The 13751-nt window shown below is 39.8% G+C and overlaps 1 protein-coding gene across 18 annotated transcripts in view; it reads left to right on the top strand.

The window, feature by feature from the left end:
* Positions 1-2921: 2921 nt before the first annotated feature.
* The window catches only part of Nbeal1 (neurobeachin like 1), a 159589-nt gene continuing 148759 nt past the window's right edge, over positions 2922-13751 (top strand). For 3 of the 18 annotated variants that reach the window (XM_011238527.3, XM_006496037.4, XM_030254700.1), the window contains exons 1-2: positions 4529-4867; positions 5645-5936. In XM_011238527.3, the coding sequence (XP_011236829.1) occupies positions 5886-5936 (51 nt within the window). In that variant the 5' untranslated portion in view covers positions 4529-4867; positions 5645-5885. Of the gene's footprint in view, positions 3112-3682; positions 3850-4170; positions 4320-4521; positions 4884-4930; positions 5230-5644; positions 5937-13751 lie in introns of those variants that run through there. The other 15 variants (XM_006496035.4, XM_030254693.1, XM_030254692.1 and 12 more) reach the window with 13 other exon arrangements.

The raw sequence follows: 13751 nt of genomic DNA on the forward strand, positions 1-13751 counted from the left end.
TTGAGTTGTGAGCCAGGCCGTGGTGGCACATGCCTTTAATCCCAGCACTTGGGAGGCAGAGGCAGGTGGATTTCTGAATTCGAGGCCAACCTGGTCTACAGAGTGAGTTCCAGGACAGCCAGGGCTACACAGAGAAAACCTGTCTCAAAAAACCAAAAACAAACAAACAAACAAACAAACAAACAAACGTTGAGTGTGACATCATCTTCTACAACAGTAAAAGGTTTCTGGGCACACCACTACTGAAAGACAATTTAAAATCAAATGCTGCACTAATCTGGGATGTTTCTGTGTTGCATGATTTCCCTGCTGTCTTGATTCCGAACTCACAAGATTTCTCAGGGATTCCTGCACTCCACATGCTGTGTGTGAATGCGTCCTGAAATACCTTAGCTCAGGTCCAAGAATGTTAGAAGTTATTTGTGTGTTTTTACTCTTTGCACAATGTTTTCTGGTTTTTTCAGATTAATGATGATTTAATTATGAAAAACAAAGTCTTTTAATATTTTTCTGTCATTATTCCACAGCACGTAAGTATCAAATTAGTCTATCAAGATTGTATTGTGTTAAAATGTTGATTTTTAAAAATTGCTGCCTAGAGTCCTGCAAGATGGCTCAGTGGATGAAAGTCTGATGATCTAAATTCAATCCCTGGGACGTGTACAGGAGAAGGACAGAAACAGCTCCCACTGGTTGTCCTGTGACCACACACTCGAGTGCACACACACACACACACACACACACACACACACACACACACAGAGAGAGAGAGAGAGAGAGAGAGCAAATTCATGTCATTTTAAAAACAGCTATTTGGGTTATGACCTGAGATTCACTTTTTAAAGCCATTGAACAGGAACTGTAGACATGGCTCAGTTGCCACAGAGTGCTTGCCCAGCATGCATGAAGTCCCAGGTTCAACCTCAACACGATGTAAACTGGACTTGGTAGAGCACTCTCATCATTCTAGCACTCTGGAGGTGGGAGATTAGGTGCTCACAGTCTTCATTGGCTAGTTTGACCCAGTCTCAAAAAAAAAAAAATCATTAAAGGAATTTTGACTTAGAATTAGGATAAAATTTCCAGCAAAATTTGAAATGGTTCTAAACATGCTTCTGCCATTTAGAAAATATTTGTGTGTATGTGTGTGTGTGCACATGTGCATGTGCAGCATGGCATTCCTGTGGAGAACAGAGGACTTTGAGGGCTTGTCTTCTACTTCTACCTTATTTGAGACAGGGTATCTTAATGTATTTCCTTTGTTGTGTACCCCAGGCTAGCTCACTCTCTCCCTTCTAAAAATTCTCCTGTTTCCATTTCCCACCTCTCTGTAGGAGCAGTAGGATATTACAGGCACACGCGATTAAGGCGAGCAGGCTTTCTGTTCTGCAGGTTCACAATCAGGTCCTCAGCAAGTGGCTGCATGCCTGTAGTCCCAGCACTCTGGAGGCAGAGGCAGGTGGATCTCTGTGAGTTGGAGGCCAGCCTGGTCTACCAATCAACTTTCAGGACAGCTGGAGCGGTTACACAGAGAAAACCCCATCTCAAAAAACAAAAAAATAAAAAGTAAAACAAACTGAAACAAACCAAACCAGAATCAGTTCCTCACACTTGCACAGCCAACACCTTACCCACGCAGCCATCCTCCCCACCCTCTTGTACTACAGACCTATGAGAATCAGTATTCTCAGCTAAAGGATTATAAAATTAAAACACAAACCAATTTTAAAAATAAACTTAGAGGATGCTGTATGCCCTGCAGTAATAATTAGCTAACATTTAATTTTATGTAAAATATACAAAGTTGCTTTTGTCTGTAGCAAATGATTACAGACAAAAGAGTGGCTTAAAAATAAATTTCAGTATTATCATCAGTAAATGTTTGACTTGCATATCTATTTTGTGTAGCTTTATACCCAGGGTCATTTAAAAAGTTTAGAGTGAAAGCATGTATAAGAAGACCAGTGCTTGGCCGGGCGGTGGTGGTGCACACCTTTAGTCCCAGCACTTGGGAGGCAGAGACAGGCAGATTTCTGAGTTCAAGGCCAGCCTGGTCTACAGAGTGAGTTCCAGGACAGCCAGAGCTATACAGAGAAATCCTGTCTCAAAAAACCAAAAAAAAAAAAAAAAAAAAAAAAAAAAAAAAAAAAAAAAAAAAAGAAGAAGAAGAAGACCAGTGCTAGACAGCAAAAGAAGAAAGTACAATTTAAAGAGTAGTTTTTGTATAAAAAGCTGAAGGAGGGGCTAGAGAGAACGCTGCTTTCCAGAAGATCTTCAATCCAAGCACCCATATGATGGCTAATACCTGTCTGCAACTCCAGCCCCAAGGATACCCTCTGTAGGCACTGCACTAACATAGGTGGAACACACAGGGGTATGTGAGTACACAGACATTCATGTCACATAAAATAAAATCTACAAATTAAAAAAACAAAGAAGCCCAACTGTGGTGGTGCATATTTTGAGTTCTAGCATTCTGGAGGCCGAAGTGTACAGATCTCTATGAGGTCAAGACCAGCCTGGTCTACTTAGCAAGTTACTACAGGCTAGCCAAGGCTACATAGTGAAACTCTGTCCCAAAGCTAGCCAAGGAACTTTGAAGGTATACTTTGCAAACAACTTGTTCTTAACTCTGTCCTGATGGAGTGAAAGTAACTAAGGGCAATGGTGAACAGGTGTGGCAGTGTTAAGAAAACTTTCATCTAACACTCACATATCAACGGGAGAAGAGGCCTTTCAAACCTTATAAAGGCACATTTGTTCTTCATATCACAGAAAGAAGTCTTCAGGCACACATTGTAAATAGCTAGCTCAGCACTGCTAATGGTTTGCTTGTTTTGTGTTAACCCTTAGCCCAGTTGATCCTAGGGAGGAATACAGGGCTTTGTGCTTTTGAGACTATGAGGCAAACACACACACACACACACACACACACACACACAGAGAGAGAGAGAGAGAGAGAGAGAGAATCAGCAGACAAAGAAGCTCCAACACTGAGAATCTCAGAGACAAGGCTGCCCACCTGACCAGAGAAGGAAGAGTATAAACTTTGGAATGATTGATTGCCTCTGTTTCCACTCTGTTCCAGCCAAACTGGCTGGAGATCAGAAGGTAAGTGAATAGGCTGTTGTTAATCAGTTGTCTCCTCAGATCACAGGGTTTTTAAATAATGTTACTGAAGCTTAATGATTTAATTCCCGTCCTCTACTCATTGATGTTTGTTGTGAAGGATAACGGGAACTCTACATTTTGGTGACAGAATCACAAAATTTACTTTCACCTTTGATATCCAAGCTACTGCATGGTCTGCAAAACGGAATTATTTATCCTGTGATTCTTGACAAGAAAAACTTGTAGATTAATCTAATAAGCGAGAATAGATAAGGGCTGGAAGATGGCTCAGTGGTTAAGAGCATTTGCAGCACACAAGACAATGTTCCCAGCACCCATGTCAGGAGCCCCCACCCCCACCCAGACCTCCAGCTCCCAGGGATAAGATATCTTCTGGCCTCAGAGGGTATACAAACATATGTGGCACAAGGACGCACACAGGGCATGTGGGGGCATTAGTATATTTTAAAAATAAAGGTCACATAGTGAACCCCCATGATGGCATTAGTAGCTTTACATTTATTTATCTATTGTGCATGTGTATATGCCAGAGGATAATTTTCATGAGTAGGTTCTTGCTTTCCATTTAGTGAGCTAGGGTCTCTTGTTTGTGGCCAGGGCTCGCTGGCCCTCCAGTCTCCATCTTGCATTTCAGGAGGTCTGGCTTGCACAGCAAGTCATCTCCCTCCCTTTCCTTTCTTCTTCTTTTCTTTTGTGGCAAGGTCTCATGCGGCACAGGTTGGTCCCAGACTTGCTAGGTAGCCCATGTCAGCGCTGAACTCCTGATCTCTCTCCCTCCATCTCCTAAGTGCTAGATCACAGACCTGTTTCTTCAGGGTGGCTTCGATTATTTCTGAAGCTTAGTGATTACATATAGAAGTTCATTTTATTACTTTGTTTCCTTGTGTGTGCTTGTTAGGAATCAAACACAGGGCATCTCAGATGCTAAGCTGCTCTAAAACTGATTTTTTTATATGTTTGTAAAATTTCACAATAGTTTCTTAAATGTTTAGATTTAAAAGGTTAATCTTACGCTTTTCTCCTCTCTTAAAACAATAGCAACAACAACAACCTTAAGAAAGTGTGTGCAGCTAATAAGACTGCCTTTTGCTTCTTTTTCTGAAAGACGGAACTCATTCCGTACAGCAGTCTCCTTGGAACAGACACAGAATGGCAGTGACAGTACAAAGGCAACGACGCCAGAACAGGTAAAGATTTCTTTTCTTCTTTTTTCGCTTTTGAGCTCTGTCCCAGGACCAATCCCATTTCTACAAAGAAATCAAATCGAGATCCCTTCGAGACGCCCTAGGGTCGCCGGTCCTCAGCTGATTCGCAGAGGCGCCGCCAGGCGAGGAAAGTTCCGTCCGCCCCACCTAGCAGGGGCGGGGAGCGACGTCAGCACGTCGGCCCTCACGTCCAGCTGGGTGACTACTGACCGGAATGCCCAGGCTGGCTCCGACCGCTTTCAGAGCCTGAGCGAGGGCACTGCGGCTGCGCAGGCATGCCGGGGGAGGGGCTTCGGGGCTGAGCGGCCCTCGAGGAGCGGCTGCCGGAGGGCCGGGTAAATCCCCAGAGGCCGGAATGATTAGCCCAGGGGCTGCTCCGCCCCTGGCTCCTCCCACCCCGCGTCGGCGCTACCCCGCCTCCGCCTCCGCCTCCCGCCCGGCTTCGGGGTGACACGGGGCTTCGCCGCGGGCAGGGCGGAGGGCAGCAAGTTAGCCCGCGGCGGGGTGGCGCCGGCGGGCCTGTGAGCGTGGTGAGGGGACGCCGAGGTCGGGCGGAGGCTGCCGCGGGGCGGGAAGGCCCGGGGGAATGCGGCGCAGGGCTGCAGCCTGAGGGGCGGCGGCGGCGGGCGAGGGGGCGCGGCCGGCCCGGGCGGGTCTGGCTGCGGCCGGTTGGCGTGGGTCCCGGGTCTGGGTCCCAGAGCGCTCCGGGCCGCGCTTCTGAAGTTGATTGGCACGCCTGACGTTTGTCTCTCTTGTTCGTAACGGGGACGCAGGGAGGAAATGGAAAGGTCCCCGGACTGCTGCGAGGCGGGGTCTGGGGTCGTCCCACGGGAGGTGGTCCTTGCCACGGTGTGTGAGCCCCTTTCTTCTTGGGTGGAGAGGTGGAAGCCAGGTAGGCAGGATGACTTTCGCTGTGTGGATGGTTAAAACAAACAAACCAGGAATTCCTCGGGCCCTCCCCCCACGCCCTGCCCTGCAACGCAGCAAACATTCCCAGCAACTTTTAAGAAGCTGGCGAGAAATCTCGGATATTTGTTGTGTTTGATCTGTGCTCCTGGTTAAAGGAAGGCGTGAGTAGGGAGCCGTCTTCCTTCCCATCTACCGCAGTTTTGGTTGTGAATCTGCCTGGAAGGTTTTAGTATTTTATGTTGATCATTAGTCGTGGTGTGCCAAACAGGAGTTTCTGGAATATCTAATCACATTAAAAATTTATCCCTTTGAATGGGGTGATCAAGGCAGACGGATATCTGGATTTTTTTTTTTCAAATGTGGCTTAAAAAAACTTAGGATATTTTTGTATTTCACAGACCTATTTACGAGACCAGCTACCCCTGATGAAGAAGTGTTGGAGTAGTTGCTGAAATTGACCCTTATTGACCTGAGACAGTCTTATTTGTTCTACGAATTTTTTTTTTTGTTTTTTTTTTGTTTATTCCACTGCTTTGAGCTTTACTGTAACGGCTGATAAACTTGGAAAATAAAGTAATATGATATGGTCTTGAACCGTCTTTTTGAGGAAATATTAAAGTACCAGAGTGGAAAGCCAGAATGGCAGCCAGAGAGAGGCTCTTTGAACTTTGGATGCTTTATTGTACAAAGGTAATTTGCTTTCCTTTTATTTCTGTACTTAAAATTACTTGATTATAAAATTTTGTATCCAGCATTATGACCTTATTGTGTAGTGTGTTTGTGCATATTGATAATCCTGAACTGGCAGGTGTGGTGGTGCATACCTTTAGTCCCAGAACAGAGTCCTAGAACAATGCCGGGCCAGGTGGTGTTATGTGAGTTTGAGTCTATCCTAGTGGACGTAAGACATTTCCAGGACAGCCAGGGCTGCAATTCTCAAAACAGAACCCCAAACAACTCCCCCATCCTGAATTTAAAAAACATGCAAGAGAAATAAATAAATTTTAAAAAACATGTAAGAGATCTTGAATTTCCCATATTTATTTTTCAGTTTTGAGTACATTGACAATATTGGCCTGCTATTAAAAACTTACAAATATTTCTTTGATATATCTTCAGTGATCTCAAAATTATATAGGTAGATTGTACCTATAAAAGAAAAATAAAACTCTTATTGTTTGTAGGATATGTGGGGGGGCCACATGGGTGCCTTGGTACTTTTTTAGAGGTCAGGGGACAATTGTGTGGATTTGGTTGTCCCTCTCCACATTTATATAGGTTCCTAGGATTGAATTTAGGTCATCAGGATTGTGTGGCAGGTGCTTTACCCATTGAGCCATCTTATCTGCCCCAAATATTTTATTTTTCTGCTATTTTTTTCTTCCCTTAATTGGGGGTAAAGACAGTTTTGTTTGGACATTAAACTTTTTTTTCCCCCTTCCCCTAAACTTTTTTTAATCAACCTTTTAAATTATTTTTGAAGGTTATTGATTGAGGTAGTTATTACAGGATTAACATTATGTTAGCATATACTAGCATTATCTCATTTAATACTAACTAGGTTCTAGTGAGGTAGGTATTGTAATTATCCTTTTATTCGGGAGAACTGGTGTAGTTGTGAGTTTGGAATTCAGAAATATCTGATTCAGGCCTATCATTTTGCCATTCAGAAATACATTTCTTTGACTTCCTTCATGTAAATTTTTGCATAGTAAATTTGATCTTAGGCCATTGGGAAGGGTGTTCCTTAAAGGGTGTTTCTCAAGTGAGGATCTACGTTAGTACTTTGAAGATACAGCAATGATCAGAGAACCATTCATTCCCAGTCTGTTGGTTAACTTAGGTCTGTGTGGTTATGTTCTCAGATCACACAGCCTGTAGTTTTGCATTATATATTCAAGTTTGTTTTTGAAGTAAAATTTCATCTTACTAACCAGCAATTTATCCCGTAAGAAGTCATCTCATTTCCACTGTTATTTTTCTTAACTTCCTGGTTTGATAGTCATACATTTTTTTTGGTTTTTTTTTTGTTTTTTTTTTTCGAAACAGGGTTTTTCTGTGTAGCCCTGATTGTCCTGGAACTCACTCTTTAGACCAGGCTGGCCTTGAACTCAGAAATCCACCTGCCTCTGCCTCCTGAGTGCTGGGATTAGAGGCATGCGCCACCACGCCCGGCGATAGTTATAAATATTAAAGTATATATCTGCACATATATATCTATAGAAACACACACATACATACTTTGAAATGTTAATATAAAAATTTAGAATAGCTTTTGGGCTTATGTAATTGACAGAAATATCTTTTTAAAAATAAACAATCCTTCTAATAAAAAAGGAATCTATTTCATCTAGACACTGTTCAAAATAGTCAGTAATATGTTAGCCAAAAATTAAAATGAAATTTTAGTATGAATGTCCAATAATGACTTGTTAAAAAATATATTAAACTCACTAATTTTCACCATTTTCAGAATGAGAAATGGTAAATGAGATTACATTGTTTTACTAATTATGTTCTTTTTTTCTAGGTTGATTAAATATCTATGTATTGAAAAGATAGCATGTTATTGATACACATCGATTTTTTAAAAATTTATCTTACTGAATATAAGCATGAATTATTTTGTCATGAATTCTTTCTCCTTCCTTCCTTCCTTCCTTCCTTCCTTCCCTCCTTCCCTCCTTCCCTCCTTCCCTCCTTCTCTCCTTCCCTCCTTCCCTCCTTCCCTCCTTCCCTCTCTCTTTGTAGTACTGGGGATAGAATTCAGGGCCTTGAGTATGCTAGGCAAGTGCTATGTCCCCGAGCTACATTTAACCCCTACTGTCAAATTTTGAAACCTCCTTTCTTGGACAGAAAGATAAATCTAATTTTTGTGATTTAAATTAAACCATCTTTGCTCTTAAGATTTAATTTTGTGTTTCAAAAAGTAGTTGTTTAAAATGTGATTTTTTTTTTTAAAAAAAAACCACTTTATCAGTTCATGGATAATATACTTGTTAGGTAATAAGTTCTGCACTTGAATCAGGTAGCTACCAAGTGTACAGCTCACAGATTAAACCCACCTCCCTGCCGAGGATGCTAACGCATCAGTGATCTCTGAACTTTATATATAGTCTCTGTGCTTTTGTTTCTTCTCTAGCAGTTAGTCCCTCCAAACATGACTTCCCCAACAACACTGGTCACATGTTAAGACCTTTTTGCTTTATATTTTATACTTTTGAGGAGTTTTCATATAATTTGGAGACTTGTTGGATCTTGTAAAAATGTTTTCTGCCGCTGAGTTCTTCGAGAGTCATAGACTTGTGGCTTGGAATTGTGAGGTCCAGTTTTGGCTCTCCTATTTTCTTTTGTGACCCTGAAGAAGACTTACCTTTTTGTGTCTGTTTTTCATTTGTCATAATATTGTATATTTAGGAAGGTTGCTTGTTAAACTCACCAAGTGTTTAGATTTCTTTTGTTTGTTTGTTCCTTTTATTTTTAGAGACAGAGTTTCTCAGTGTAGCCCTGGCTATCCTGGAACTTTGCTATGTAGACTAGGCTGACCCTGTAGAAGAGGGCATTGGATTCCCTGGAACAGTTGTGTGCTAGGGATTGAACCTGGGTTCTGTGGAAGAGCATGGAAGAGCAACCAGTGCCTCTCTTTAGCTGCTGCTTCTTTTTTTTTTTTTTTTGGTTTTGATCTTTGAGAGATAAGTAGCTTTGTTTTGTTTTTTCTTTTCATAATGTGAATTATTATATAAACTCTTAGTTCTCTTCCTTAAAACTCTTATTATGGAAATTTTCAATATGCAGGAAGTTGGATACACAGTAAGTAAACCTTTATTTGTCACTCAGTTCAGCAATGGTCAGGGTATAGACTAGGGCTTCTCTAACCTTCCATGTTCTCTGTCTCTACTGAGTGTTTTTAAATCAAATTCCACACATTTTAAATGTTGCGTATAGATATATTTAAAATGTATCTGTAAAATATACTATAAAATATATATCTGATATCTGTAAAATGTCTTAAAAACTATCACAATAGGTGCTGGAGAGATAGCTCAGTGGTTGAGAGCACTGACTTATCTTCCAAAGAATTGAGGATCAAATCCAACCATCCACGTGGCAGCTTACAACTTTGTCACTCCAAGATCTGACACCTTCACACAGACATGCATGCAGGCCAAACACCAATGCACATAAAGTGGAAGTAAATTATTGAAAAAAAATCACAATAGAATAGTTCTTTAAATTCTAAAAGATGTATTTATATTCACACTTCTCTGCTAATCTCATAAGATTTTATTTTCTTACTGCATAATTAAATATTTAAACAAATGGAATGTCCTATATTTTATTGAAAGAACATGCGCCACCTCATACATTCCCCTTTACCATACTTTTCTGTGCTGTTTATTTGTGGTAGAAAGCAGTTTTTGACCTTAAGAGTTTTCTACAATCTGAGTTTTGCTAATGGTTCTCCTCAAGTTTTTAAAAATTGTTTCTCTTTAGGTTTGGGCGCCTGTGATCTATTAAGTGTCGACCCTTGATCAGGTTCTAGATTGGTCATGGAAGGCTATAATACTTCATAAATGTAGCAGTTACCTGTTTCATGAGGATTTTGCATTATTGTAATATTCTAGCACTTTTTTTTAGGATATGTAGAGAAATGACTTTTCATTATTTATTGACAACAGTTCCTTAAAAGAAAGTCATGAAAGTCATGTTGCATAAATGTTTGATTCTTTTTGTCAATTTGCAGAACAATGACTTGAAAAACGACTAGTTTTTCTGGAGTACCAAGTTTATTTTTCATGATTAAAATTTAAAGTGTTTACCATTTTGCTGTCCTATTTGATTTTTTTTTTTTTGAGTACACAAAACATTGTATACATACCTGGTTACAGAAGAAATCTTCTGTAGATTGAAGATTATGAAGGTCTGTTTTTATGTCAGTGAAGTTAAGACATCTTTCATATTTGTTACGGTGCTAAACTGACTTTGGGACATGTATTTCAGTGTGCTGTTAGTAGTTTATTCTTGTAATGTTTTGACTTTGCCACTGAATAGTTGGAAAGCTTAGTAAATGTGTCCTTAGTTTATACTGCTTTGTAGAAGGAATGCTGTGGACTATAATATGAGTAAGTAGAAGTAATTACTGATCTGAGTTCATTTGCAAGACTAATACTAGAGATGAAAGTCTTCTGAATAGAAGATTCTATTTTAGTAGATGGGTCCTCATACATTAAATTGAACATTTGGTAAAACACTTGGTAATTTTTTTCTTTTCAGTAGTTTTGTTTTCTTAAGAAATAATTATAGAGTGTGCTCTATATTTTAATACATGTATGCATGGAACTATTAAGGCAAGCTGATATCTGTCTGTCTCTCTGTCTACACCTATCTATCTTACCTATCTCCCCTCACATAATTACTTTGTGGTAGTGTGAAGTTTGTTTTGTTTCCAAATATTTTAGTCCTATCTTTTCTTACCTTTTTCTTCTGGGAATAGGGTTTAATTGCATTGTTAGAAATATGACTATCCATCACAGATTATTTGTTAACTTTGTATAGTAGTTATTATATAGGAAGGATGATAAGAAGGAACACTATTCCTGTTCTCTGAAGATTGTTACAATAGTTGATATAACCACTAATTCAAGTTACATGTAGTCTGAACTTTTCTTGCTTTCAAATAATCGTCCCCACCCAGGGTCAAGGATTTGATTGACAGTGCATTACATTTTGTATAGCTCTTAAAGTTAAACATTAAATTTAGATAGCTCTAATCTAGCATCTGATTTTAGTTCATTATTTAGCAACTGCTTCTCTGGATATATTTAACAGTAGATAGTCAAATGACAACTGTTTAGTGTCTTCTGACATTTCTTTGCTTAATCTTAAGACAGAAACAAAAAGAGGCAAGTTTTATATAGCGGTATACCAGTTTGTTTAAGTATTAAACATCTTTTGGGAATTTGTATATTCCTTCTCTCTTTCCAGCTACTGCCCTGGCCTAGGATGTATCTCTTTTTTCCTTTCCCTTCCTTTCCCTTTTCCCTTTAACTCTCTCTCTCTCTCTCTCTCTCTCTCTCTCTCTTTCTTTCTTTCTTTCTTTCTTTCTTATTTTTAGTGTTGTTGGTAGAGCCTAGGGCTTTGCAGATAGTAGACACATCTCCACTGCTGAGCTGTATCCTTAGCCCTTTTACTTTTTACTTTTTGCAGTAGTGTCTTACCAATTTGCCCAGCATGTTCTTGAACTCATTCTGTAGCCTAGGCAGGTCTTGATCTTTGACCTCTTTATGTCTGAACCTCCTAAGTAGCTGGGATTACAGACATGCACTATTAGGCTTGACTAAAATGCATTTCTACCATACATGTATGTATGGGGCAGCTATTTGTTAGGCTGTGTAGAGGAGAAATTGAGCAGCTCAAATTCTACAGTAAGATTTAAGTTTATTTCGGGGTAGGAGAGAGAGCTCAGTGGTTAAGAGTGGTTGCTCTTCAGGAGGTCCAGGTATGATTCCCAACACCACATGACAGCTCACAAATGCCTTGTTACTCTAGTCCCAAGAGATTCAGTGACCTCTTCTGGCCTTCCTAGGCATCAGGCATACATGTGCACAGACATACACAGAGGCAAACCACTCAAACATAAATAAAATGTTTAAATGCATTTTTATTCTTACAGGTACAAAAAAGGTGACATTTTGAAGTGTGCAGTGTAGGTTGAAAGGCAGGGTTCATTAGTTATTTTGTTTTTTAGATGGTCTCATTAATCGCAGGCTGCCGTAGAGCTCTTTAAATTTTTAAAATTAGATATATTTTATTTATGAATGTTTTGGCTACATGCATGTATGCATACCAAGTGTGTGCTTGGTGCTGTGGAAGTTGGAAGCGGCTATTGGATTCCCTGGAACTGGAAGTATAGATGGTTGTGACTAATCACTTAGGTCCTGGGACTTGAGCCCTGGTCTCCTACAGACCAGTAAGTGCTCCAGCCCCGCTAAAGCTCTTGGTATTCCTGCCCCATCCTCCCATGCACTGGGGCTGTAGAGATGCTCTCTCTCTTTCTGTTATTGTTGAGATTCAGATTACATTGAAAAAACTGAGTGGAGCTCAGAAATTAGTGGATCCAAATTTTTCTTCTAGTTTTGCTTTTCATCTTACGTACTTCAAATCAGGGCATCTGGTTCTTTACATCCCTATTTCCTCACCTGTTAAATGGGAGAATAAATTTTATTTACCTCTCAAAGTTGTTGAGGAGGAAAATGAGTTTAATTATAAGTACATTAAAAGTAAGAAATGCAGTTCTTATATTTTGTATCATAGTTTTCATTGGGCTTTATGTATTTACAGTCAAGGGCAGTTTTTCTCTTTTTGGTGGTAATGAAGTTGGGCTAATAAAATATCTGAATCTTTAATCTTAATTTTCAAAAGATTGGCATTCAAGCATAGTGTTTAGTTATCTTGAATAATAATGTGATTTTTTTTTTTATTTTCCCCAACTTAAGACCAAGTTTGTTTTGGACCTTGGTGATGCTCCATTTCCTGCTGTTGCCCTTTGTCCTTCTAAATCTGGAATATGACTAAAATAGATAGTTTTGCAGTGAGCTCACAGTAAAGTTCCTTTTCAGAATAAAAGTTTTGCTTTTATTTAGTCATGTTTTATTTAGGTTAAAAAAATCATGTATCTCTTTTATAAAGAGTTTTGAAAAATTGTACTGGTGGCTTCTAATTTCATGTTTTTGTTTTTGTTTTTGTTTTTTTAGCACATTAGATGTGAAAGTAAGAAATGAGTGTTTTATTCTCAGTAGACCTGCAGGTTGTCTTTAGGAAATGGACATTACTTACATGGTTTGCTTTGTGCTCACCATGTAATACTCTGAAACAGAAGTTAAGGTGGCATAAAAAGTACTTTATTGTTGGGCTGAGCATGGTTGTATGTGCTTTTTTTTTTTTTTGGTTTTTGGTTCTTTTGGGTTTTGTTGATGTTGTTGTTGTTGTTTTGTTTTTTCGAGACAGGGTTTCTCTGTGTAGCCCTGGCTGTCCTGGTACTCATGCTGTAGACCAGGCTGGCTTCGAACTCAGAAATCCGCCTGCCTCTGCCTCCCTAGTGCTGGGATTAAAGGCGTGCGCCACCACGCCCGGCTGTATGTGCTTTTAATCTGTGCATTCAGAATGCAGGTAGATTTCTAAGTTCAAGGCCAGCCTGGTCTGCATGGAGAGTCTTAGTGAGACACTGTCTTAAGAACTACTCTATTTTTGTTATTCTTTTGATTATCTAAATTTGCCTGATAGTTGGTAGTGGATGTAGCACTTAGTCTTTGTAGAATTATGCTTAGTTAGAGAAGAATCTGAAGAGGAACTGAGTTTTGGAAACTGATACTTTGGCAGATCATTCACAAAGTTAGCCCGTACAAGATCACTAGGTTTTCAGGTAAGCATTCTGAGTTTTCAGTCCTTGAGGGACATTCAAGTACTTTGTATGTAGATACAGAGTTCAAGAGGGAGGTCTGTGTT

The sequence above is a fragment of the Mus musculus genome, chromosome 1 (assembly GCF_000001635.26).
Source record: "Mus musculus strain C57BL/6J chromosome 1, GRCm38.p6 C57BL/6J".
Lineage (NCBI taxonomy): Eukaryota > Metazoa > Chordata > Mammalia > Rodentia > Muridae > Mus > Mus musculus.